Source organism: Manihot esculenta, chromosome 10 (assembly GCF_001659605.2).
Source record: "Manihot esculenta cultivar AM560-2 chromosome 10, M.esculenta_v8, whole genome shotgun sequence".
Taxonomy (NCBI): domain Eukaryota; kingdom Viridiplantae; phylum Streptophyta; class Magnoliopsida; order Malpighiales; family Euphorbiaceae; genus Manihot; species Manihot esculenta.
The window spans coordinates 25613903-25639766 of NC_035170.2; the positions used below are offsets into that span (position 1 = coordinate 25613903).

The following is a 25864-nucleotide window of genomic DNA, read 5'->3' on the forward strand; positions in this document are numbered from 1 at the left end:
GACTTTTTGAAATGTAAACCATATTAAAGGCAATGTTTGGATCAATTTAATTAAATTTGCTACAATAACACATTAAATTAAAAAGAAATCATTGTTTAGTCATTAATTTAAAAAATATATTAAATCATTAATAAAATTTTAAAAAATTATTAATTAATCTTTTTATTAATTTTAACTCTTAAATATTTACTATTTAATTTATAACGATATAAACAACTTATTAATTAATTTTTTAATTTAAAAAAACACCAAAATATTTTTAAAATTTTTAAAAAATTTATTAATAAATCATATTGAGTCATTTTAAAGTTTATTAATAAACGAAAAATAAGTTATTTTATTAAAAAATATTTTCTATATAAAATATTTTTTTAAAAAATATTTCTTATGAAATATATTTTATAAATATAAGTTATTTTTCAGAGCCTAAATGTTCTATTAGTTTGGAAAATTAATTACTTTTATTTACTCAATTTAACTATATTTATTAAAATATTTACCCATTTATGAGAAATATTACTTGTATATGAAAAGCTGTTTCATAATAATAAAAAAATTCTATTTTTTAATTATTAGTTTTTTTATAAGCGTTAAGAGTGAGATGTGGATTTCAAGTTTAAAAATAAATTTGTAGAAATTGAGCCTGTGGGCTTTTAGTGGGCCGAATTTGGAAAACATCAGGCCCATTTATTGTATTCAGCTACGTCCACATTCATTTCTTCAGTTGCTCATCCTCACTCACCTTCACCGCTCAGCGGTTTCCGATTCCCGGCAACCATACGATTTGCCGCAACCAGAAGACGGAAACTAGAAAACATGCTTTCACTTCTCAAACGCGCCAAGCCTGCACTCTTCTACGCCACAACCAAACAATTCACTACCAAAATTTTCACTCCCTTAATCCTCACCGGTCCGAGACTTCCCTTTTCTTCACCCTCGAGAAAATCAGTAAATGTCGGGTTTTGTTTTGTTCGCCATGTAAGCGACGGAACCCCCACCGACTACGACCACATTAGGGCTAATGTTAACTGCCCTCGATGCTCCTCTCAAATGTCGATACTCTTCTCTAACCGCCCGCTGTCAATCACCGGCAGAGAAGCTGGTATTTATCAAGCGGTTAACTTTTGCCCTAATTGCAAAACGGCTTTCTATTTCAGGCCGTTTAAGTTGGAGCCTTTGCAGGGTAGCTTCATTGAGCTTGGTAGGGTTAAGGGTTTTAACAACAGTAGTAGTGGTAACAGTAGTTGTAAGGATTCCGTAGGGATTGCTGATAAAGATTGTGATACAAATGGAAAGGTAGAGGAGGTTTCTGATGATATGAGGTTAGAGAAAGAATTGCCAACGCCTAAAGAGATATGTAAAGGGCTTGATGAGTTTGTTATTGGACAGGATAAAGCTAAAAAGGTTTGGTTTTTACATTGCCAATTGAATTAAGGTCAAATTTGGTGTAATGTATTTGTTCAATTAAGAGAAAAGAAAGTTTTTTGATAGTATCAAACGATGTATAGTTAATACCTTAGTTTTGTTGAATTGCATTATCTATTAAGAAATTTTTAATGCATTGCTCAATTGTTTGTCTCACAATAACACATTAACTGGGTTGATTATGCAAATGAATACACGTGTGTTTTGATTACTGGATGGTGAGGGAGGAGATAAGAGGATCAGAGGATGGTAAGACAAAATTTATTTTAGTGCAACCAAAATAGTAAAAAGGATATAGTAATGACGTTCAATATAATTTTGTGCGGCAAGCTTATAAGCACCTCTTTGTTTTTTGGGTTTGTATTACTGCCTCTTTTTAATGTAACAGGTGCTTTCTGTGGCAGTCTACAATCACTACAAACGGATATATCATTCTTCCCGGCAGAAAGAGTAAGACACCTATACCCGTGCCATTTGAGGCAATGCTTTTTGCTGAAATCTCTACAACAGCAATCTCAAACTTTGTTTGATTAATTGTTAGTACTAACGTCAGTAGATTGATTAACATTGCACTGTCTTATTAAGCATTGATACTCAGGTGGTTCTTAAAATTAGGCATTGTCTAGTTGATGCTGCTCTTCATGTGACTTGACATCTTCATCTGTTACTAGGTCAGGAGCGCACATGGGTTTTAATGATATCCAAAATGATGACAATGAGTTCGTCGAGTTAGAAAAGAGCAATGTGTTATTGATGGGCCCCACTGGCTCAGGTATGATGAATACTTTTATTACTTGATTTGGTTATTGCATGCTGTGTGAACAATTCCTGTTGTCATGATAGCAGTGTGGATGTGCTGCTTGCAAGGATTTGTGTCTGATTCATTTAATTTTACCTTGACCATAAGGATAGGGAAGACACTACTTGCAAAATCACTAGCTCGCATTGTGAATGTACCATTTGTAATTGCCGATGCAACAACACTAACACAGGCAAGTAAAATTTTCACTTGTTTCTAAAACTTAGCATTAGATTTCAAGGTCATTTCTTGGTTATGTTTGTTCAAATACCATTATTTCAAGGGCTGCTATTAGTTGATGATGTCATCCTAATTACAACAGTTCTAGTCCTATCTCATCTCTGCCCCTGGGTATTCCCCAGTCAGTGCTCATGTTTGTAAGAAACTAAGAATTCGAGAATCCTAATTGAATTTGAAGATTTTCAATAATTCATCTGTTGGAAATTAACGTTGGTCAAAGTTGCTTTTCCTTTTTATATTTTGGATTTATGGTGTCGTCATTTTCATTATGTGGATCTACATTATGGTTTATCTTAAAAGAATGTTGATGTTGTTCCTAAGAGCACTATCATCTATTTGTTTAGCTAAACTTCACTGATGGTCCTTTTTCCTCTTTCTTTCTCCAGGCAGGTTATGTTGGGGAAGATGTGGAGTCAATTTTGTACAAGCTACTTGGGGTAATTTGTTTTAAAATTTTCTCTCCTGTGTATCTGTATGTAACTTGACTTTAATTTTCTTATTCTTACAAAGAGACACATCTGATGTTTACAATTTGACAACTTTTTGCTAACTGCGAGCATCTTTGGTCGTCCAATCCCATATCTTTCCTCAATTCTATTATCTAATAGAAGAAGGCTGGGGGCTAGCCTGAATCTTTTTATTTTATTTTTCCCTTCCCTTTTGATTATTTCTTTCTATTTTTTTATTTAAATTTAAGTCGTCAATCTTTGAGAAAATAACTTTTGGAACATTGAAGATAATGATGTGATATTGGCCTGTGAATGATTTGACTGGGTATGCAATGTGTTTTTGAGAAGGGAATCATTTGAACTGATCATTTTCTATATTATTTTTTGGCTTGTGACATGTATTATAAGAACATTCTGCTACGGCCTTGGACCTCTCTTCTGACTTGTGTAACATACTTTATGTCTCTCTTTTGTTGGCCTATTAGGCATCTGAATTCAATGTGGAATCAGCACAGAGAGGAATTGTCTACATTGACGAAGTTGATAAAATAACTAAAAAGGTCTTGTGATTTGTTAGCATACGGATTTTGCCTTTATTTTGAGATGCTTGATTTGTAATAATTGCTTTAATTTTTTTCCCCAGGCAGAGAGTTCCAATATTGGCAGAGATGTATCTGGAGAGGGTGTTCAACAGGCATTACTAAAAATGCTGGAAGGAACTGTGAGTAACTGAGAATTACAAATTTGACTTGTTAGTATACTGTTTGAACTTTAGTATACTGTTTTTGCACAACTGTTTTCCTTTAATTGATTTTCTTTTTCTTAGTATTTCACAGAACAAGTAAACTTGGGAAGAAGTAGCCTTTTCCCCACCAATATGTAATTAGTCCTCATTTAGCCATTTCTGGCACTTGTACCCGAGTCTGAGCAACATATCTGTTTGTACAACCAGTTTCCTTTAATTGATTTTTTTCCTTACTATTTTATAGAACATGTAAACTTGGGAATAGGGATGGCAACGGGTAGGATACCCGCGAAATTGAGAGTACCCAAATCCGAATCCGATTATATGTAGAATTCCCGAACCCGTCCCAAACCCGTTTAGTATTTTAATTTTAATACCCGTACCCGTCCCAAATCCGTTTAACAATACCCGCACAATACCCGAACCCGAACCCGATTTTTTTACTTCAATTCAATGACAAAAAATTTAAAGATTTGGATATTATAACCCAAATAACAAACCTGAATTAGGAAATTTAGATATATTAAAACAAAATAAATATATTACAAATTCATCATAACACAACCATTAATCAATTATCTATCCAACATAAAATTTTGAACAAATGAAATGTTCCAAAAGTTCATTAAACTACATTGATTGAATATAAAATATATTCAATTGGCTATTTCAATCTCCAATATCAAATTGTGCTTGAAAACCTTCAAAAAAATAAATACAGAAAAATTAGAATATCACAGTTGCAAAATAATACACATTATTATAAAAAATAATGGAATAAAAATCAAACTTACATATTAAAATTGTGAAATGCATGATTTAATTTACATCATCCTCAGCATCCCATAAACAAGATATACTCTCATTTGAACAACCAGCTACATAGTAATATAGAAAAAATTATTAACATTTATCAGCTTTACATTGAAATAAAATAAAATAAAAATAAGAGTTTATTGTTGTAATTACCTTCAATTTCTGACCATAACCAATTTTGTGTGCACATCAATGCTTCCAAAGTATCTTCATGGAGTCTACTTCTATGAATACTAACAACTCTACCTCCAGTACTAAAAGCAGACTCAGATGCATCTGAAGACACAGGTACAACCAAAAAATCTCTAGCAATCATTTGTAATGTAGGATATTTTATCCCATTTGTCTTCCACCAATTAAGAATATCAAATTCTTGCATCCATGGTAAAATAGGCTTTTCAAGATAATGATCTAATTCAGATTTCACATGAACACTAGTGGAAGAAGAGTTAAGAAATGCAACTAGATTACTAAAGTCTTTCTTCAAAGAACCTTGATTTTTTGAAATTGAAATAGGTGGAACTGAAGATGAACTTTGAGATTTTGGTTTGAAAGCTCGAGATTGGTAATTATTAAGTTGTAACAAGTAACTTTAACTTGTTCAATCTCATTCGATGCATCATCACCATAAATCATTGGAAAATAGTATTCCACCACTTTTATCTTATACCGTGGATCCAATATGACAGCAACAGCCAAAACAATGTGAACCACACTCCAATATTTTTCAAAATTTTCAAACATTCTGGCAGACATTGACTTTATAACATCGTCATCAGAACTCATCCATTCCACTATTGAATTTCGCAATTGGCAAATGGAAATGAAAAAACAATTAGAAGTTGGATATTTTCTCCCAGAAAATATTTCAGTGATGCTATGAAAAGTTTCTAATTTTTCTGCAACTCTTTTTGTCATTTCCCAATCATCATAAGTAGGCACATCCTTGTAACTCGTTTCCCTAATTTTCAATCTAGGAAAAACGTCTTTGTACTCAATTGCAGTTTGAAGCATATGATATGTTAAGTTCCATCTTGTTTTACAATCTAAACTCAACTTTTTTGTACAAGTAATCTTCAATTGTCTAGCCATTTCTTCAAATTTTTCTACTCGTTGAGGAGAAGCTACCCAAAATACTACACTATCCCTAATCCTTGAAAGTGAACTCTCAATAGTGGCTAACCCATCCTTAACAACAAGATTTAAAATATGTGCACAACACCTCATATGCAATACAGCCCCATCACATCAAAGATCACCAAACAATTTATCAATCACAATAGAAACCATACCATCATTAGTAGAGCAATTGTCTACAGTGATTGTAGAAATTTTGGTCTCTATATTCCACTTGCTAAAAGCCTCCGTTAGATATTTGGCAAGCTCCTCCTTAGTATGAGGTGTTGGGACATACACAAATCTACATAATAAAAATAAGAAAAAAATTAATAAAATATCAAGTTAAATCTTATTGAAAACAAATCTTCATAATAACAAAGATAGAGAGATAAGAAATTTACCGCAAAATCCGATTTTGTAGCACCCAAGAGTCATCAATATAATGTGCTGTGATAGACATGTAGCCTTTCTTTTGATTTGATGTCCACATATCAGTAGTGATTGCTATTCGACTCTTGAGTTTCTCCAAAGATTTGTATAATTTATTAAACTCAAGATCGTAGATATCCAAAATATCTTTCTTAATGGTATTTCGAGAAGCCATTTTGAAGAGTGGTTGAAGGCGGGCAACAAACTTTCTAAATCCCACATGTTCAGTAATGAAAAGTGGATACTCATGTAATATAATGGCACATGCTAACTCCTTGATTTTTCTTGATCAAATGTAAAGTTTCCAAAATGCACTTTTCCATCACTTCTTATATCCATAGAAATTTGCTTTTGCTTCTCTAGACATTTGACTATGTCTTGATTGCCTTTCTTTGCACATTTTTCTATAGGATTGTGGAAAGACTTAGTCCCATTTTTGCTATTAGCTTTGAGGCTTGCCTTACAATGATTACAAATTGCCCAATCATCCCCACTATGATGGGCTTTTTCAAAATGATCCCAAACAGTTGATGTCAACTTCCTTTTTTTTCCCAAATTACTAATCGGAGGAACACTAATAGTTGGATTTGTATTGGTTGGCAATGAATGAGAGGGATTGATTGGTGTCGATGGCTCTAATTGAGAATGGGTGGAACTATTAGCGGGCTGAGTGGTTGAAGAAGGTTGAGAGGGCTGAGTGGTTGAAGAAGGTTGAGAAACAGTAGCAGCTTTACAACTCGCTACAGTTTCGGAACTATTAAATGTTGACATTTTAAATATCCTAAATATGAAGAACAATAACATGTATTAGCAAACAATACATAACCACAAGAACAAATAACATATAGTAACTTAATCAACAAATAAATTTATTTAAGTCAATACATAACCACAAACTAAAATAACTACTCCAGTTCACCTAGTTAATTCTAAAGATTTGCTCAAAGATACCTAAGTCAACACACCCATACTCATCACAGAGAATGATAATATCAATAATTTAACTCACAAATAGACTACCAATAGTTAAAACATAGATTGTAAATCAAGTCTGAGAACTTGCAATAATTTTCACAAAAAACTATCAGCAAGATATGCAGAACCCAACAATAGAAACATTGGAGAAATGCTCAATGACACGAACCAGGTGGATTACATAGAGGGTACTTAGGATTTGTAATCTCTTCACTACATCAAATATCATTCTGGTAAATTAAGCATGGAATCTTATAGTATTAATATATTTTAACAGCAACTAAAAAAATCTTGATTATCATATTAATCAGTGACCAAATAGCAGATAATCAGATTAATAGTCCATAAATTCTAAAAATCTTTAATAGCAACTTTTAGTTCACAAATCAGATTAATAGTTCATAAATTTTAAAAATCAACAGTGTTACAGTAATCAAATAGCAAATAATCAGATTTTTTAACAGTATCCAAATAATCAGATTAATAGTCCATAAATTCTAAAAATCTTTAATAGCAACTAAAAATTATTTAACAACGTGCATATAAAAGATTTTGATTATCAAAAAATTTGATTGCAAGCCTGAAGAGAGTTCCAGTCAAAGGAGATGTCGCCGACGCCGATTGGGGAGAGGCAAGGGTTGTCTCTGGAAGCATCAATTGGAAAGAGGCGTTGGGGCTTGTCAAAGGTACAACTTTTCTAACGGATTTCAAACCAAACTGGAAAATCCAATCCAAGCTCTGCCTTTAGCTTTACCCATCTGCTATCAACTATTCACCTATTTATCAGTATGAATCGAAATCGAGCGTAACTCTGCTCATCCAAATTGGGATTTAAACCGAAAGTTGGTACTGGAACTGAGATACCGGAACTGACAAATAGACGGAAAAACGAAATAAAGGATTTGCTTTTCCCTCAAAAGAGTTTACAGCTGACCGACCCAGAGCTAGCTACAGAACGCTCCTGTGTCCACTTTCGCTTCTGGGATTACTGTTCCTATAGCTGAATGATTACCCGGTCTTGTTAGAATATCCGTTGTTTGCCTTGGAGCTCTTCAATCAGACGCAGTTGCTCTTGCTTATTGGGAATTACCGCTGCACGTAACCGGTGTGGGAGTATGAGAATGCGCTCTTATCAATACAGGGACGCGAGAGGAATTCCTTGAAGGTAGTACTCAAGGGATGGGGAAAATGGAGATATCGCTAACTGGGGAGGGAGAAGATTTATCGTTGTTGGGGAGAGAAAGGAGACGTCGCCAGTGCCGATTGGGCTGCCGGCAGTGAAGTGGGGGAGAGAGTCGATTGGAAATTATGGGAAGGGAAGCGGGGGAGAGAGGCGCCGACGGAGAGAGCGAAGTTTATGAAGTAAAATGAAAAAAAAATTAGGGATTAGGGTTAGTTTTGTTAGTATAGCTAATCGGGTTCGGGTAACGGGTATCCGATCACCTAACTCCGATCCCTAGCCGAATCCGAGACGGGTAAAATTTTTCAAATCCGAATCCGCCCAAATCCATTTTGTAAAAACCCAAATCCGTCCTAATAGGATTTGGGCGGATCGGGTACCCGTGAAAACCCACCCGCTTGCCATCCATACTTGGGAAGAAGTATCATTTTTCCCCCAAGTTGTAATTAGTCCTCTTTGTTATTTATGAGACTCATCTTTATAGGCATTCTGCTTGAAGAGTGTATTTTTGTGTTCTTGAGCTTTTAGTAATTATAAACTACATGCTTTCTTGAAGTTGCTTCCCCTTGTAGTGCTTTAAAATCTGGGAGTTGTGAAGACATTTGTGGTCTTACCAATGTGGTGGTAATGTGACATCATTTGGCTAATGGCTGGCTGCTTTAAATAAGCTCCTAAATTCTGCATTATTGAGTAGGCTGCTGTCAGTGACTAAGTTTGCCGTGAGTTCTTAGGTGTATTTGCTTCATCTGAAGAATAAAAAAATTGGCTATGTTGAAAATTTGGTTGTTTAGTTAATGTCTTATAAACATAGTTTCCTTTAAATTGTTTGCTAACTTCATTCAAAATGTAACTTTTTAGGTTTAATGAGGTAATGATTGCCTCATTATTTTTGTGAATTTGTTCAGATCGCTTGGGTTTTGTTAGTCAGCCCTTTTTTTGCATTATTTTTCGGTTGACAATGGGATCTCTACAATATGGCAGGAATGAAAATTTGAATATTAGAATTATTTTTAAAATTGGTGAGTGATTTTGCTTTATTGTTTCTGCATGTCTATTATTGTGTATGGTGATTCCACTTGCTCGTAATCTGTGTGTTGAAATTTGTGAAGAAAGTGGCATTGTGATTAGCTATTTTAGCATATTCATATGCGATGATAGTTGATTGATCTGGATAATTTGAAGCATTAAGTATCTCTTTCAGATGGTTTCTTCCAAAAGAAAAAAAAAGAAATTTACCATTTTCAGATGGTATTGTATAATTGAATATTTCCCTTCCTCAGGTAGTAAATGTTCCTTTTCCTGATAAAGGACATCGGAAGCATCATCACGGTGATGGAATTCAGGTATGCTGGACCAAAATGTATTGCAGTCCTCACTCATGCAGCTAAAATATTCTGTTAGTTTTTTCCTGCCAAAAGTGCTGATTCTGCAAAATAAATAAAATAATCTATATAAAATGTGAAAGTTACATATTACTTTTTTAATTTTCAGTAATAGATAGTATATTGAAATTCAAAAATTTGTTTGACATCTGCCCTTGGTCAATATTTCACTTAGAGAACAATAGCTTCTATACCACACGCATGTGCTTTTTCCACGTGGCTTTATGTGGTGTGTGATTGTTCTGTGATTATAGTTTGGTGCCAGAAGTGATGTGTTAGTTCGAACCTCTAATCATACTTGCCTTCATTCTTCACTAATAAACCAAATGATGGAAACAGAAATTTTTTGCCTTGTTCCTTTTCCTCTTCTCCAAATATAAATAATATGTAAGGGATAGATAGTGAGATTATTCTTCCTACCAAGATGCAAGGATGAATTATGTGTCAGCAGTTGCTTCACAAAAAAGAGATGAGTAGACTAGTTTTCATTTATACTGTGCGCTTGACTTATCTAAAAGTGCGTCACTCCCTTTCTTCCTATCTAAAGGATTGAAAGTACCGTGACTATTGCTCTTTCTCTTATTTGTTAATGCCTGAGACCGATGGGAAATGGGAAGGATTTTCTTCATGCCTTTTCATGAACAGCAATGCCTAAGAAATACCCATAAAAAAAAAACTAACAAATTTTTCTTTGTTTTTCAGCTATTCATTCATTCTTTATTTTTCTTTTTTCTTTTTCTTTTTCCCCCTTTTGTGAATAGATGTTTAAATTGTATCTTTGTTTATCTTGTAACTTTGATCTGATGGTTACAGATAGACACAAAAGATATCCTTTTCATATGTGGTGGGGCATTTGTTGATTTGGAGAAAACTATTTCAGAAAGGTAATTCCTTATTGCGTTCATAGAATTTGCTTGCTGGAGATTGGTTAGGTCTAGATGTTCAAGTTCGCTCTTTTCCCAGGCGACAAGATGCTTCCATTGGTTTTGGAGCACCAGTTCGTGCAAACATGAGAACTGGTAGAATGACTGATGCTGTGGTGACGTCATCATTGTTGGAATCTGTGAGAACTAACCAACTACACCTAATGCTTTTTTTTTCCCATGAGTCTATATCACTTGAGTTGTTCAGATAGTTGAATATACTTGATATATATTCCTCTAGGAAGCCTCAAGTTTCTGTATGACTGGCAGGTAGAAAGTGGTGACCTGGTTGCTTATGGCCTGATTCCTGAATTTGTTGGACGTTTCCCAGTATTAGTGAGCTTGTCAGCCTTGAATGAGGATCAATTGGTTCAAGTGTGTTTAACTCTTTGAAGTCATTATTAATTATTTATGTTTTTTGAATATTTTGGATTTTTTTTTCCTGTTGATAGCCTATTAACGGGTTCCTCTTAAGCTCTGGAGATTAAGTAGCATTTAAGTTGTCTTTGAAGTTAATTTTGTTTGCTTTTTCATGGAAAACCATTTGTACTTTCTTATGTTTTGAGCATGCTGTAGGCAAAACGGGGTGTGGGGAGGGAAGAATTTGCAATCTGAACAAGTTAATGACTTGAGTTTTCTTTAAGGAAATTGACAAAATATGATGCAAATTTTTTGTACTGTAGGTCATAATGGAGCCAAAAAATGCTCTTGGTAAACAGTACAAAAAGATGTTCAATATGAATAATGTAAGTTTTCATTCCTTGGTATGCATGGTAGCCTTTGTGCTTGCTTCTCCATATTTGCCTAATGGTTTATGCTGAATTGCTGATGTACAAGCCCTACATGTGGTTGCTTGTTCTCTACAATCCTTCAGGTCAAACTACTTTTCACTGATGGTGCATTGAGATTGATTGCAAAGAAAGCAATGGCAAAGAACACTGGTGCCCGAGGTTTGAGAGCTATCTTAGAAAATATTCTCACAGAAGCTATGTATGAGGTTAGCTAATTTATTTCCCTGTTTCATCGTCAACATGCAAATATTGTAGCTCCTTTGCTCTTTGCTTTTTTCACTGAAAGATTTAATGCACCATACATTTCTTGTGCCACCTTTTTTTTTTTTTTTTTTTTTTTCTCTTTTTATTATAAAGCTGTGGATGGTCGCATGTTGGTAATTGCATTGAGTTTGCTTAGAGAGGCCTAACATTTTAATAAACTGGCTTATCTACCTCTTTTCAGAAATAAGTTTAAATAAGGGAAAAAGGGGGACATTAGGATGACGCTAAGGTTACACTTGATGCTAATTCTGATTCAATAGAAGTTTTTAAGTATGCATAAGAGGCACCTTTTGTTTTTCTGCTGATGCTCAGATTCCGGACAAGAAGACAGGAAACAATTGTGTTAGTGCAGTTTTGGTTGATGAAGAAGCTGTTGGATCAGTAGATGCACCTGGATGCGGAGCAAAAATTCTTCATGAGGATGGTGCATTGGGGTGTAAGCTTCATGAAATAAAGTTGAAAGAATCTATGGTATGCAATACACGCAACCCTCTTTCCCCACTTGGATTTTTATATTATCATCATTGTTAAATTTTCATGTGTAATTGTAACAAAATAGCTGGTCGCCAATTTACTGCATTGTTAACACAGTTAATGGCCTGTATCATGGGCCTTTAATGGTGAACAAAACATGTAATTATAGACTATAGAGATATTAGTAGTGAATTGAAGAAAACTGTTGATCCAATAAGGGTCTTCCTTTCCTCCGTACCCCACGGGTAAAGATCCTAAAAGGTAATGCAGTTGAAGGGAATGACAAATTTGAGATGAGATTCCATTATCGCATCATCAATATGCCTTTTTTTTTTTAAATATAAAACTAATTTCTCAGTAGCATTTACAATTAATCTAATAGCCCCAAGAGTTCTTCAGGTTTGGCTGGTAAGGGGGTGACCAGGCCTTGATTATTGGAAAAAGGCCCCATATTTTCGTTGCAAATACTACCATCAAACGTGAATTGCCTACTTTTGACATTGTGATTTCCCATTTTTCTTATGGAAATGTATTGGATGAATGTTTTGATTTTTTGTTTCCCTGGTGCTAACGTAATTAACATTCGCTTTGCAGGATAATGGAGGGGTTGCACAGGATGAGTTGTCGGAGGGTGAAGTAGAGTTTGAGTCAAGAGCTCTGTCCTTGTAACTTATTTCATATTTGTGTATATTAGTATCATTTCAACGTTACGTGAATACCTTACATAATATGGAAAATTTCACTTATTCTGTTGCAATATCTTGCATATTTTCCGATGTGGATCTTGCGGTTTGGTCAATTCCAAAGGGAAATCATAAGGGAAGCAAAGGAGTCAGCGCAAGTGTTTGCTCAGGGAAAAATCAAATTGAAATATTTTACATGATGCTATATGCTATGAATCATAAATCATAAACATAAGGTTTATTTTTTATATTCTAGTAATCGATCTTGAAAATTTTAAATTTGATAGAATTAAAAAGCATATTTGATGCAGAATCTATTTAATTTCTGATTTTTTAGAATATAGTTGAAAAATATCAAAAAATTAAAATTTTAATATAATTTAATAATAAGAACACTAAAATAATAAAATAATTTTTTCTTCTCTGAATTCTTTTCTCAATATTGTGTTTTTTTCTAACTCTCTAACTTTAATATTAAATAGGTTATTATTTTTTTTTAATATGGTTTATTTTATAAGAAAAAAATTTAAATAAATTTTTATAAAATTATACAAAATTTCAAGTTGTTTTGACATGAAAACTTTTTAAATTAAAAAGAAATTGAATTTCTCTGTTGTAAAAAAATTATTAAAAAAATTAATTAAATTAAAATTTTATAATATTTCTTATTCCAAATGAATATTTCCTCGTTAATTCCCTTCCATTTTATCTATAAATTAACTTAAATCATTAAATACTTTATTTTAGCCATTCTAATGAATTAATAGAATATAATTAATTTTAGAAAGTTTTTTATGCAAAAAATAATTTAATCTCTCAAAAAAATTATTTTTGATATAATGTCATTTCACTTGTAATTGAATATGTTTAATAGTTATTATTCTATGAACTATTAAATAAAATAATGTTTTAACAATTTCTTAAAAAATAATTATGTAAAAAATTACGTATGGAGAGAATTTGGGGGCTAATTAGTATTAAAAAAAATCATCGTAAACATAATTTTTTATTTTAAAAAGTAGTACTTAGATTATGTTAATATCATTAATTTTAAAAAAATTGTCAAAATTCAATGGGCCTCCTAGTTTACCAAAAGCTGGTGGACACTTATCTTATTCAGATAAATTTCAAATTTTATAATTTAATTTTTTAATTAAAATTTATGCTTAAATTTTTAAATTTATTTATTTTTTTAATAAAAATATTTTTTACTTTTCATAATTTTTATTTTTTTAAAAAATTTAATAAAAAAGATATGAAAAAAAAAAGAAAAGTGAAAAACTAAAATTTTAAAAAATGAAAACTAAAAAAATAGAAGCCAACTATAAACTTAATTCACTTGATAAGAGAGAAAGGGAGATGTGGAGGATTGATGTTGGCTTCCTCTCTCTTTGTGGCAGGGTAATTTTTTGACTTTCGCTGGATTGATTTTTTTGGGAAAATTACTTTTTAGTCCCTGAGGTTTAACGAAATTAACACTTCTGTCCTTCTATTTTGACGACCCAACACTTAAGTCCCTCACTTTCTTTTCCGTCCAAATTCGTAGTCCTTTCGTCCAAAATAGCCGTTTGGGACACGTGAATTGACAAAATTAACCCTCTTCTTCTTCTTCTTTTTCTTCTTCTTCTTCTTCTTCTTCTTACCCTTTCTGCAACTTCTTCTTTTTCTTTTTTCTTTTTTCTTCTTCTTCTTCTTGAATTTCACATTGAAAGAATGGTATTTTTGAAAAAAATTATCACATCTCACCTTTGACTCTTTGATCAAACGGTTTAAATTGACAGAAGGACTACGAATTTGGATGGAAGAGAAAGTGAGGGATTTAAGTGTTGGGTCGCCAAAATAGAGAGACATAAGTGTTAATTACGTTAAACTTTAGGGACTAAAAAGTAATTTTCTCTTTTTTAAAATTTTTTTTTTCAAAATTTTTTTTTCTGTAGTTTTTGACGATGAGAGTTATATATTTTTTTATTTTTTCTAATGTCGTATGAGATCATTGTTATTACTGTTGATGCCATTAATATGTCGTTAGGCAGTTGCACAGCTTTTAAAATCGTTTTTCAATTTTTTTAGATTTGAATTAAATTTTTAAATCGAATTACAATGAGTTTAAATGAATTATTTTAAGTTTTTTCAGTTTTATTTTAATGGATCAGTGTGACAAAGCGTGAATAGGCTTGCTCAATTTTAGGGCTTTAATGCAAAGTATTGCAGTGAAAAAAAAAATCACTTGATATAAATATTTAACATATAGTTATAAAATTTTCTATTATATGAGATCGATTTTGAATTTGGTGAAAAAAAGGGAAAAAATGGAAAATGATCTCGGCCTTCATTTTTAGGTCTATTGTCGTACACCGTTGGATGTCCCTTGTGAAAAAAGAACTGAAGAGTAGACGGGTGAGTGTACTCTTCTCTTCTCCCTCCTTTTTGTTAAACCCTACTTTGTCGCAGCTCAAATCCCCGAGAACTCGTACCGGGAACGCCTCTCCCGTCATCGACGACATCTCAACGACATCCTAGCCCGCTAGTCAAGCTCTGGTAAGCTTCATTGCAGCTCAAATAAAAAAAAGGGCGACAGAAAATTGAAGAACCCGAAACTCGAATCACCATCATCTTTTTCACCTGTGACCTTTAAGATTCTGCGAAGACAGCTAGTGTTAGAATTGAAGCAATTTCTCGAAGATTGCTGGTAGAAGAAATGATAAGGATAGGTGGCGTTTCATTGCGATCCATTAGCATTCGCTCGTCTGTCCGACGCTTAACTCCCCATTTCGCTAAACCTCTCTCTACAACTGCTACTTCAGGTTCAGCTATTTATCTATCTCTTGGTGATTCTTTACTTTTCTGCTTGCTTTTGGAGCTGTTAATTTTAAACTAATTCTAGTGGAAATAGAATTCTTACTTCACAATGTGGAAATGGTTTATAAGAGAATTGGACTTGCGCTTCCTACGTTTTATAACAATTTCTTAAGTAAAGGAATCGGATCTTGAATTTGGTGCTTGACCTAAAATCAAATGTGTGGGTGATAGAGATGATGGTAGGAGAATTGGTTTTGTTTTTATTATATTGGGCATTTTAGTGTGGGGCATATATATATATATATATATTGCAATTGCTTCGAAAGCAATTAGAAACGTTACCAAATTGGTTTGGGTTTTTATTCTTAGTTTCTAGAGAATTGGATTTTGATTTGAAACATTTTTATTTTAGGTCAATCATGGGGATTATTTAAGACTATGAACTAGGGATTCTAATTATGCAGTTTGACTTGATTCTGTGCAGGGTGCTTGTAATTACAATTTCTTCATGTGATATAATCATTTAAGGAAGATGTGCTCATGAGATTCTTGCTAATACCTTATATTAAGTGCAAATTAGATAATGTTTATTCTTTTCTAAAGTAGTTAACAATGCTTCAATCTTATTTTCCATTTTTCTGTGTAGCTTAAATCAGGTAGATGCATCTGTTCTTGATTGTTGTATTTTTCTTTTTTGGGCATTTGGACAGGTGATCTAATTGATGATAAAGAAAGTCCTAAATCCTTTGAGTCTCGTGATGATTTTGAGCAGCGGATATTTGGTGGCATTTCTGGGAGCAGCTCAGCATCTGAGTCCTTTTTCCAGAAGCTTGACAGACTTTCAAAGGCCCGCAACTTTACTAATTCCGGACCAGATAAAAGATATGGTTCCGAGGTTTGGAATGACCTGGATGGAGAGGAAGAGTATGATGGAAAGGGTGATGCTGAGGGAATGGATGATTTTGATGATATGGATGAGTATGATGAAATGGATGAGAGTTTTGACTCATTATCTGATGGAATGGATGAGAAGTTAAAGAAAGCAGCCACATATTATAAGGTTGATCCTGAGGAAATGGAAGAGGAAGACTATGAGTACAGACCTGATATGAGATTTCCAATTGGGTCTACTTATGACATTAAGGTATGCAATATAGTAGTCGCCACAGAATCTGTACTTAAGGAATTGCTGTTTGGTTGTATTGGTTCCTCTATGTTTTTGAAAGCTCTAGCCTTTTTATCTTTGGGGCACTTTATGTGTCCAGTGCATTCTGCTAATATATTATGCAGAAATTAATTTGATATCTGTAGCTTTAATCTAAAAAAAAAGCCAAAAACTAGAAGAGCTCTATTTAGAGCTAAACTAGAGCTCTATCAGGTGGGGAAATTATGTGATGAAATTTGGAATATTTTTTTTGAAGTTTTAGGAATGTATTAAATAATAGGCGCATCCGCTATCCATTTAGTATTTTCTGTCTATAAAAACTATTTGAAAAATATCAGATACCTAATGGCGTTGGGAGGATTTCTTTTATGAAAAGAAGAAAAAAATGCACCATTTAAGCACAGATTAGATCTGAACATTAAATCTTCCCAGCTGTCTTCTGTTGCCGATGCCATTATCTTTTATGGCTTATGATTCATACTTCTATGTCATTGTTCTCATTGATAAAATTCCTTGGATCATGGAAGTAATGGAATTTGCTGGTGAATCTTTTTGTGGTTGTATAACTGCCATCATTTCTCTAAGTCTCCCCTTCTCCTGCTTGTGCTCATTAGCAGATGGAATGATTCTGTTAAACTTGTTAGCTGGTTGGATGTCATTATTGCCAATTATTTGTATGACTGTTTTCATGTGCAAATGCATGTGACTTTTATTGAACACAATTTGAGCAACTTATAGTTTACTTTGCCGTTAAAAAGCAATTTCTTCATTGCAATTTCTAGAGTTGGTCTGGAATTAAGTAATCTAATAATGTGAAGTTCTGTGACTACATTTCTTAATGGAAAAAATGAAAAATCTTTTTCATCTCATGATGTCTGCATTCAACAATGTGGGTTGTCCTCTTTTCTTTGGTATTCATGCTTTGCTGCTGGAATTCTTTGTTGATTACACTTTTCGTACCACGCACATGCTTCCTAAACAACTGTATGGCTTTGTGTAGGATCTGGATCTTAGAAAGCCAGGGGTAAGTAAAGCTGTCAGAAGACGAGAGTTTGAAGTAACAACAGAGGAAGTTCTGGCACAAGCTGACTTCAGGGTGAGCTTATCATTACATTATCTTTCCCTTTCTTAGGGAATTATCAATCTGCAAATAGGATAACTTGATGATGAGTTGGTCAAATCATGTGAAATTCCGTTGTACATTTTACTGCAAATATATATCAGTACTTGGATTAGTGGTTTTGTTCCCCTTGATAAGGGTTAGATGTAGGAATACCAGTTGTGGTTGGGTAATTGGTGTTAGGTTGCCAGACTTGCTTTTTCAATCTATAATCGGTGGAGGGACTATAAAATTGTACAATTTTTCAACTTACTTAAAATCTTTCTAATATAGTTAAATGTTCAATTTTTTTAAAAAATTTTTAAATGTGATATTTTATTCTCTCCGGGTATTGTTCTGTTCACCTTGTTTGTATCTTTCCTAGATTCATCATATCAATTTGGTCAAGTCATGATATCCTAGTAGAATGATCTACCAAAAAAAAAAGGTATCCTAGTAGAACAACTATTTTGAAATAATGAATTAGTTGTGGGATCTTGTGTGAGAAAACACCTTTAGGTTCAATATTTTCCTTTGCAAAATTCTGCCATCAACTTCCACCGGTGAGTGTAAGTATTTGTATGTGTTGTATATCATGTTTTGAAGAAACTGATTCTGACACAAATTTAATCTATGGCTATCCTTAGTGATTCTTGAAATTTAGGTGCATATTTAAGTTGGTGGAATTTTCCTTGTAGAACGTTAGCTTCCTTGCAAATTTCATAACAGAGGCTGGAATTATCATCAAGAGGAGCCAGGTAATATGGATTAATGGACTGCAAAATTCAAATGACGTAGTTCATTGAATCAATGATAAAAAAATTTGATAGAACTCTTATTGTTCATTTTGTAGACTGGCATAAGTGCTAAGGCGCAGAGAAAGGTCGCAAGGGAGATCAAAACAGCTCGAGCTTTTGGTTTAATGCCTTTCACTACAATGGGGACAAAGTCATTTGTTTTTGGGAAATCTATGGAGCATCTTGACCAGGACTTTGAATATGAGAGTTTCAGTGGGCCGATGGAGGATGATGATGATGTCAACCCTCGCAGAGCTTAGGAAGCTACCCCTGCAATGTGAAATTAACCTTACCTTGATTAAATTTTGAGGAGGAACTTCTGGAAAAGATTTCAATGTTCAAAAGCCGAAAATGGAATACAGTGAGGTGATGAATTGGCAAGATTGTTTTTGAGGCCAATTCAGGTTTTTTTTGTATCATTAGAATTATTCCTTAATAATTCTCGATGCATGTAGCACCAATGATATTTAAGCTCTTTTCTACTTGCTTCTCCATTGCTTCTGAATTCTATTATTGCGATTGGTAGATTTATGTTATTTTCCTCACTATCATCATAAAAAGCACAAAACGTTGGGAAATTAAAGCGTTCTGCAATATAATGATTGAAGATGGGCGAACCAATTTTAAATTTTAGAAATTAAAATATGATGCAGTTTTTAAAATAAATTGATGGTGAATACACTTAAATTTAATTTAAAAATTAGTGATAGCTTTAATTTTTATTCTGACATTAATTATTTCTAGCAAATATTTGTCGTTTTATTTCTTTTAACAATAAATTATAGTTTAAATAAAATTAGAAAAAAAGAGAGTGAGTTTACATTCACTGGGACTTTTTTAAAATTTGAAAATCTTAAATTTATGAGAGTAAGGTTTTTGAAAATAAAATCTTTGAAAGTTTTTTAAAAAATATAATATGATGATGAAGACTTGGATAATGTTTTTTCTTTAAAATTTTAAATATTTAAAAGTATTTTATTTCCTAAAAAATAATAAAAAGTTATAAAAATTTAAAAATCATAATAAACCTTATCTTAAAATTTTTCGTTACACTACTCTTAAATATAGTGTTAAAAACTTTGACAGTATCACATAATTCACAGAAATATTGAAAAACATAGAAGAAAGAGTAATAATTAATAATAAGTTTTTTGTATTCTCGAAAATTCATTAAAATATTACTAAATTATAATTATGTTAAATGATTTTGCCCCACTATCTATTTAATTATTAATATTTAAAGAAGATAACACCATTCTAGTAGAGAATGTTTATTTCTTACTGTTAGATGCATAAAAAAAATTAATAATAGTAAATTTAGAGATTAAATCATTATTTATTTAAAATTTAACATGCGTTGAAAAATAGATAAAAAAATTAAAATATTTTAAAAATTAAAATTAAATAATTTTAATGAATTAATAAAAGTACAGTGATAAACTTGTTAATAATAACAATATTATGGACGTTTTCGTAAATTACCATAAAAGAAATCGGATGATTCTGTTGGAATAAAGTCTTGGGCTGCTTCTGTTCCGTTCTTTATCATCTCAATCAATGTCTTGTAGTTGTTCTTCACTAAAAAACTCTACAAATTAAAATCACTGCGCTAAATCATAAAATCTATCACATATTTATCTTTTTGGAATTTAGAACCGATCTTTCATAAAAAGAAATGATGCAAGGAGGAGGAGAAGTAGTAAGCATTGGGGAGCTCACTTCCAATCTCTCCACATACAAAGAACAGCTTCATAAGGTACTTCTCCCTCTATTTTTCTGGAACAGCTTCATAATTTACCTTTTTGTTTTTGGTAATTTTGATTTTTAGTGTTGGTGCTGGGAATTGTGTCAATTGGGTATCTCGAATTAGGGTTTGTTTTTGCTGGGCTTATTCTCGAGGTTATATTGTTGAATTTTGATTTGGTTTATTTTTTCGCGTTAAATTATGTTTTTCCCCATTTAAATTATCCCTTTCTGTTTTCTTTTGAAGTTTTTATTTTCCCCGTTTTCGACTTCTTCAGTAGCTATATCAAATTAAGGGTTCTTTTTCCTCCTTGAACTTCAATTGTTCAATTTAATCCAACTATGTCCTCTCCCTCCATTAAGTGGGATGAAGATTGAGTTGGGTTTTTCATATTCGTTTTCTAATATCTTTATTTGGCTAGTCACACACTCTTGTTTAGTGTTTTTTTCTCCCTTCACGACTTCAGCGTTAGTATGAGTTCTAGTAAGAATTGGATTTGATAGTGTCAAATATGAATTTTCGAACAATGTGTTCTTCAAGTTATGTTTTCGCTTTTACAGTCTAAAATGAATGTGTTGCATACTTTCTTATAAAAATTTGTATTTTTTCGCCTATTTGCTATCTGCTATAGACTAAATATAGAGTTATCTTTTATCTAGTGTATCTTTTATGTATAATGACATATCATGCCTGTGGATCAGGTTAGACAACTTTTGGCTGATAATCCAGATAATTCCGAGTATGCTGACATGGAGAAGGAGCTTAATGAGGTGATCCTTACTTGTTTTTACTCGGTTTCTGCTATTTATTCCTAGTTGAAAATTTTTTTCTGTTTGAGTATATTTTCGACAGATGCTGTTTGAATAATTATCGTCTGAAAATGGTCAACTTCTCTAGGCATCAGGTCACAAAACATTAGGTGTTTCTATTTGGGTGTTGGATAGATGTTACTATTTCAGCGTCTAGGTTTTGATGCTGTTATCTTTCTTTCTCTTCCTCCTATCTCTTGAAGGACTTCAACATGTTGCTTAAACATGCAACTTTAATAAGGTGCTAATGGCTTCCATGGAGATTTGTTTTCATTTCAGGGTTGAAAAGGTGAGGGTGGTTTTTATGCTAACTAAAATTCCATGTCTCCAGAAACAGGAAATGTGTGGAGAATTTTTTTTTTGTCTTTTAAAAAAGAAGAAAGAAAAAAAAAACTTGGAGCTGTTTATAAAACTTAAAACTTCATCAAGATGCCCATCACTTTATCTTGGTTCATTTGCAGGTGTGCTAGGCATCGTGATGGCCAGCCTGACTCTGTTCCTCACCTGATTTGAGATGTTCACACTGAGATTCTAAGTTTGAGTTTTAATGCAGATTGCAGTTTATGATGTAAAGGCTCTGTTTTGTATTATACTAGGCTAACATTGTCAAGATGCAGGTCATCGCTCTCACGGAGGAACTTCTTGCAACTGCAAAGCAGAATGAGATTTCTGGATCAGAGATTGGGCCAGGAACTAGTGCATCCACTCTTTTGCCCCAGCCTAGGGTGAATAAAAGTGTAAATTACACTTATTTTGCTTTATATTTATGTATGTTTTGAAAGTATGTATCATGGCCAGATGCATGTGGGAAGTTTATAATGTATAACTGTTATGTATGAAATTTTACATACTTGTACATTTTATAATGACATGTTAGGTGCTAATACAATGCCTTTTTCTGCTAATCAGGATTCAACTGGAATCTCTAGTGAACATGAGAGGTTTCCTGTTGGTGCAAAAGTTCAAGCTGTATGGAGTGAAGATGGGGAGTGGTATGTGATATAAACATATAGATTCAAAAGTTGATCATGTCTATTTTATTTCATTCTTATCAGCTTGTTTTATCTTTGTGGTGTTTGATTAGTTAAATGTTCAGGTATGATGCAACAATTGAGGCTCTTACTCCAAATGGATATTATGTTTCCTATGATGAATGGGGGAATAAGGAAGAGGTATATTTGTCACCCCAGTTTCAAATCATTGGTGTGTTTGTCCTAGTTGCATCTATTTATCTGGATCATTGCTAAGTCTGGCAATAGAATTGTGTTGTCTTGGGCTTTCATCATAAGTAGGATATGTAAATTGATCATTGCCTTTTTGCACAGATTGCTCGCAGAAATTCTATAGCTGAAAATAACAGTGACCATAGCATAATCCAAGAGTGCTTGTTTTGGAAGCCATATTTCATTTCATAAAGTCTTCACTTATTGGTGGTTCTCAAATCAAATTCCTTTAATTACTGGAGATTCAATACCGCTGTCTATTTGATTGTACTGTAAGAAGTTCAGCGTTGGATAATCATGTACTGAATTTTCGTTATTGGTCTACAATGAGGACTTGTGAGGCCATTAGCATTGTGAATGATAAGATATTTGACTGGAAAAATGTTTGTTTAAATAACAGCCATTATGTGATGTAATGGCATTAAATGATGAGTTTTTGGTAAACTATTTTTTTATGGATTTCAGAAATTGTTTTGGGAATCATGGTGAAGCCGGCATTATGGCTGCTACATCAAGTTATTGGCCAGTACAGCTATTAATATTATGGCTGTCACACTGTATAAACCTTTCTCCTTGCACCTATTCTTGTAGTGGTTCTTTCAGAAAGTGACATCCCTCATTCCATAACTAGAGGGGATCAACTTGATTCTTTATTGCACGAGATTCAAGACTGTTTATAGATTTCTCTCTGTTGCATGTAACTTGTTCATTTGTTTTGGCTTGTTTATTTCTTTCTACTCATTACAGTTGTGGTAAATTTTATTCTGAAACAAACACTGGATGGCCTGTCCTAACAGTTGCTAATCCTAGGTTGATCCTGCCAATGTAAGACCAATTGAATTCAATGCTTTACTGGAAGCTGAAAGAGTGGCTGAAGCTACTAAGCAAGCTATCAAGAGGAAGATAGCACAAGCTGCTTCTGTTGACTTCCAATCACGGAGTTTGCCAGCAAAGCTTCATATAAATGTTGATGACCCAGAGGATGTGGTAAGCAGTGCTTATTGTGCTTACTGTTATTATTATTTCTTTTTGACTTTGGGGTTGCTGATGTTTATATCAATAAAATTTACATTAGTGGTTTATCTGGAATTGGGAAAGCTTAAATGGATTTGTTTTTACAGTCGGATTCAAAATGATACATTATTTCTGGCTGCTAGAGAAATCCATCTGTCTTGTATTTTATCCATCCAACAATTGTTTACCCAGAAACTTATTCTTTTCTATTTAAATTTGTTAGGTTTATGCTACAAATTTTGCTGATAAATTGCTTTATATGATATTTTTATTTTTCTATTATCATTTTGAATTATGTTGTTAAGCTATTGATTTATATTCCTTAATTTTCGTGCGTGATGGTGATGATTACCTTAACTAACCAACAGAAAGCTGCCAAGCGTAAGAAAATACATGCTTTCAAGTCAAAGATGCGCTTCGAGCAACTTGAAGTTACACAAAATAAGCGGCAGAATGCATGGCAGCAGTTCCAAACAGCTAAAGGCAGCACTAAAAAGGTACACACCTGCAAAGCTAATTGAAGGATAGAAGGTTTCGCCCTTTAGCTTTCCTTGTCCCCCAATTGCCAGGTGGAAGCTTATAGAATTATTATGAGGCCATGTAATTAGAAATTGATTGCTCATTTGTTTCACCATGAAGGGATTTAGTTTATTTTTACAGTATTAATTATGGCATAATCAGAAATCCACTTTTTTCTGGAACGAAGTGATTGACGATTACAAACTCTCCATACCTTGGCCTTCATCTCCTTCTAGAATACTACTTCGTGGAGTTGTGACCTTTGCATTAGAAAAGATATGAAATGTGTAGAGAAAAACATCAGAAGAGTTGGTGCTGAAATTTTTAATTATTATTATTTTGTTATGTACCCACATTTTTATGTTTCCAGGTCGGTTTCTTCTCTGGGCGCAAGAGAGAGAGCATTTTTAAGTCTCCTGATGATCCTAATGGTAAGGTCGGTGTGACTGGAAGTGGAAAGGGCTTGACAGAGTTCCAGAAAAGAGAAAAGCACTTGCATCTCAAAGGTGGAACAGTCGAGGCTGATGATTAGATTTTTGAGCTTCAATTATTTTCTTTGTTCGTACTTAACTTGCTTCATTACCCATGCCTTCTGTCAACTGGCACGGTAGCTGGGTCTCTGGTTTTAGCATGGCATTCCTTTATGAGGATTCGTGTTACCTAGATTGCCATATGCAGATGCTCGGATAGTACAACTTCTCTGTTATATCTGAATTAGTTCCTTTCTACACCCCCCCCCCCCCCCCCCTCTTCTTTCTCTCTCCCCCAAACATAATATATATACACACAATTTTTACTCCTTTATATAACATCATGTGTACTAGTTTATAAGCAGAAACTGTGGGGTGTGCTTGTAGCTAAAGCTTAGCTTTTGTTGAAATTGAAGTGAGGTTCTCAGAAATGTTCTGAATATGAGGGAAGAGGATGATTCCTCTTGGGTTGCATGCTAGAGGTCTGAACTCTGAAGTGTGTTTTGAAGCTGTCAAAACTAAGGAATTAAGCTCAAGTAGGTTGTCCAAACCCATATTTTAATTCTGTTAAATTGAAGATCTCTTTGTCAAAATAATTTTTTTTAAAGTTTGATATAGTTAAAATATAGAGTAAACTATTTATTTTTGAGAAATTTTAAAATGTGTTAATTTTGATACAATTTGATGATTAAATAATACTATATATTAATAGTATTTTAATTGTTTTAAAAAATAATTAATGAAAAATTAAACTGAGTGACTCTTAAAATTTAGAGTAAAGGGATGCTTATATGTTAATTTTAAAATAACTCGGACCTAAAAGTAATTTACTGTAAAAAAGATCTTGCAGAAAGACTCAATAATTAATAGTTTAAAAAGATTAACAGTTTAATGGGTTTTTGGAAAACAAAGAGGATAAGTAATTATTTCCACTAAACTATGGTATCAGATGGTAATTTTTTCTTTAGAAAAACATATAATTTTATATGTTTTCCACACACATTTCTTATTATTTTTTTAATCAGTTGCGTGGTTGACCTTATTAAAATTAAATTTACCTGGATCTTGGCCTCTGGGGTCCACCTTAAGCCATTGTGGTAAAAAAGAAAGAAAGAAAGAAAGGAGGAAAAAAAAAAAAAAAAGCATCATTTCAGGTTTTCAGGATCAAAATTATTATGTTTATATGGTTTATGTTGGTTGGTTCAATCCATTCTCAGACAAAGGATTAGACATGAAAAAAAGATAAAAAAAAACACGAGTGATTGTTGTTCCTATATTGTAATTTTTATCGACTGAATGCATAACACTTACATTCTTGCATTATTTGGTATTAATCAATTAAATATTTAAAATTAAATTTATAATTTATTAAATACTTAAATTTATAAAAATTATTTTAATTAAATATAAAGTAATCATGTTATCTATAACTCATAAAAAATTTTAAAAAAAAGAACATTAGTTATTACTGATTGTATTTTAAATTTTAATAATTATATTGTAAATTTTCATAAAATATTACTGAAAATTT

General features: G+C 32.8%; 3 protein-coding genes across 6 annotated transcripts; all 3 read left to right on the forward strand.

Moving 5' to 3' along the window:
• The first annotated feature begins 707 nt into the window (after nucleotides 1-707).
• Nucleotides 708-12768, forward strand: LOC110624921 (CLP protease regulatory subunit CLPX2, mitochondrial). 2 transcript variants are annotated; one of them, XM_021770381.2, is made up of 15 exons: nucleotides 709-1404; nucleotides 1814-1875; nucleotides 2097-2197; nucleotides 2338-2417; nucleotides 2851-2901; nucleotides 3399-3473; nucleotides 3557-3634; nucleotides 9458-9520; nucleotides 10373-10443; nucleotides 10523-10622; nucleotides 10753-10857; nucleotides 11166-11228; nucleotides 11357-11479; nucleotides 11850-12008; nucleotides 12606-12768. In XM_021770381.2, exons 1-15 carry the CDS (start codon nucleotides 817-819, stop codon nucleotides 12678-12680), a joined length of 1794 nt encoding a protein of 597 aa, XP_021626073.1. In that variant the 5' UTR covers nucleotides 709-816; the 3' UTR covers nucleotides 12681-12768. The 2 variants fall into 2 exon arrangements, with proteins under 2 accessions (XP_021626074.1, XP_021626073.1); XM_021770382.2 differs by lacking the exon at nucleotides 12606-12768 and having other exon boundaries at nucleotides 708-1404; nucleotides 11719-11859.
• A 2282-nt stretch (nucleotides 12769-15050) lies between these two features.
• On the forward strand, nucleotides 15051-19054 carry LOC110625171. Its single transcript, XM_021770722.2, has 5 exons — nucleotides 15051-15498; nucleotides 16204-16637; nucleotides 17659-17754; nucleotides 18456-18515; nucleotides 18611-19054. Exons 1-5 carry the CDS (start codon nucleotides 15393-15395, stop codon nucleotides 18812-18814), a joined length of 900 nt encoding a protein of 299 aa, XP_021626414.1. The 5' UTR covers nucleotides 15051-15392; the 3' UTR covers nucleotides 18815-19054.
• A 1044-nt stretch (nucleotides 19055-20098) lies between these two features.
• On the forward strand, nucleotides 20099-25487 carry LOC110624999 (survival of motor neuron-related-splicing factor 30). 3 transcript variants are annotated; one of them, XM_043961277.1, is made up of 9 exons: nucleotides 20118-20310; nucleotides 21000-21068; nucleotides 21311-21396; nucleotides 21569-21832; nucleotides 22017-22099; nucleotides 22204-22279; nucleotides 23141-23317; nucleotides 23713-23841; nucleotides 24234-25487. In XM_043961277.1, the coding sequence occupies exons 4-9, from the start codon at nucleotides 21719-21721 to the stop codon at nucleotides 24393-24395; spliced, it is 741 nt and encodes a 246-aa protein (XP_043817212.1). In that variant the 5' UTR covers nucleotides 20118-20310; nucleotides 21000-21068; nucleotides 21311-21396; nucleotides 21569-21718; the 3' UTR covers nucleotides 24396-25487. The 3 variants fall into 3 exon arrangements, with proteins under 3 accessions (XP_021626168.1, XP_021626169.1, XP_043817212.1); XM_021770476.2 differs by lacking the exon at nucleotides 21311-21396 and having other exon boundaries at nucleotides 20099-20310; nucleotides 21725-21844; XM_021770477.2 differs by lacking the exon at nucleotides 21311-21396 and having other exon boundaries at nucleotides 20099-20310; nucleotides 21725-21832.
• The last annotated feature ends 377 nt before the right edge of the window (nucleotides 25488-25864 follow it).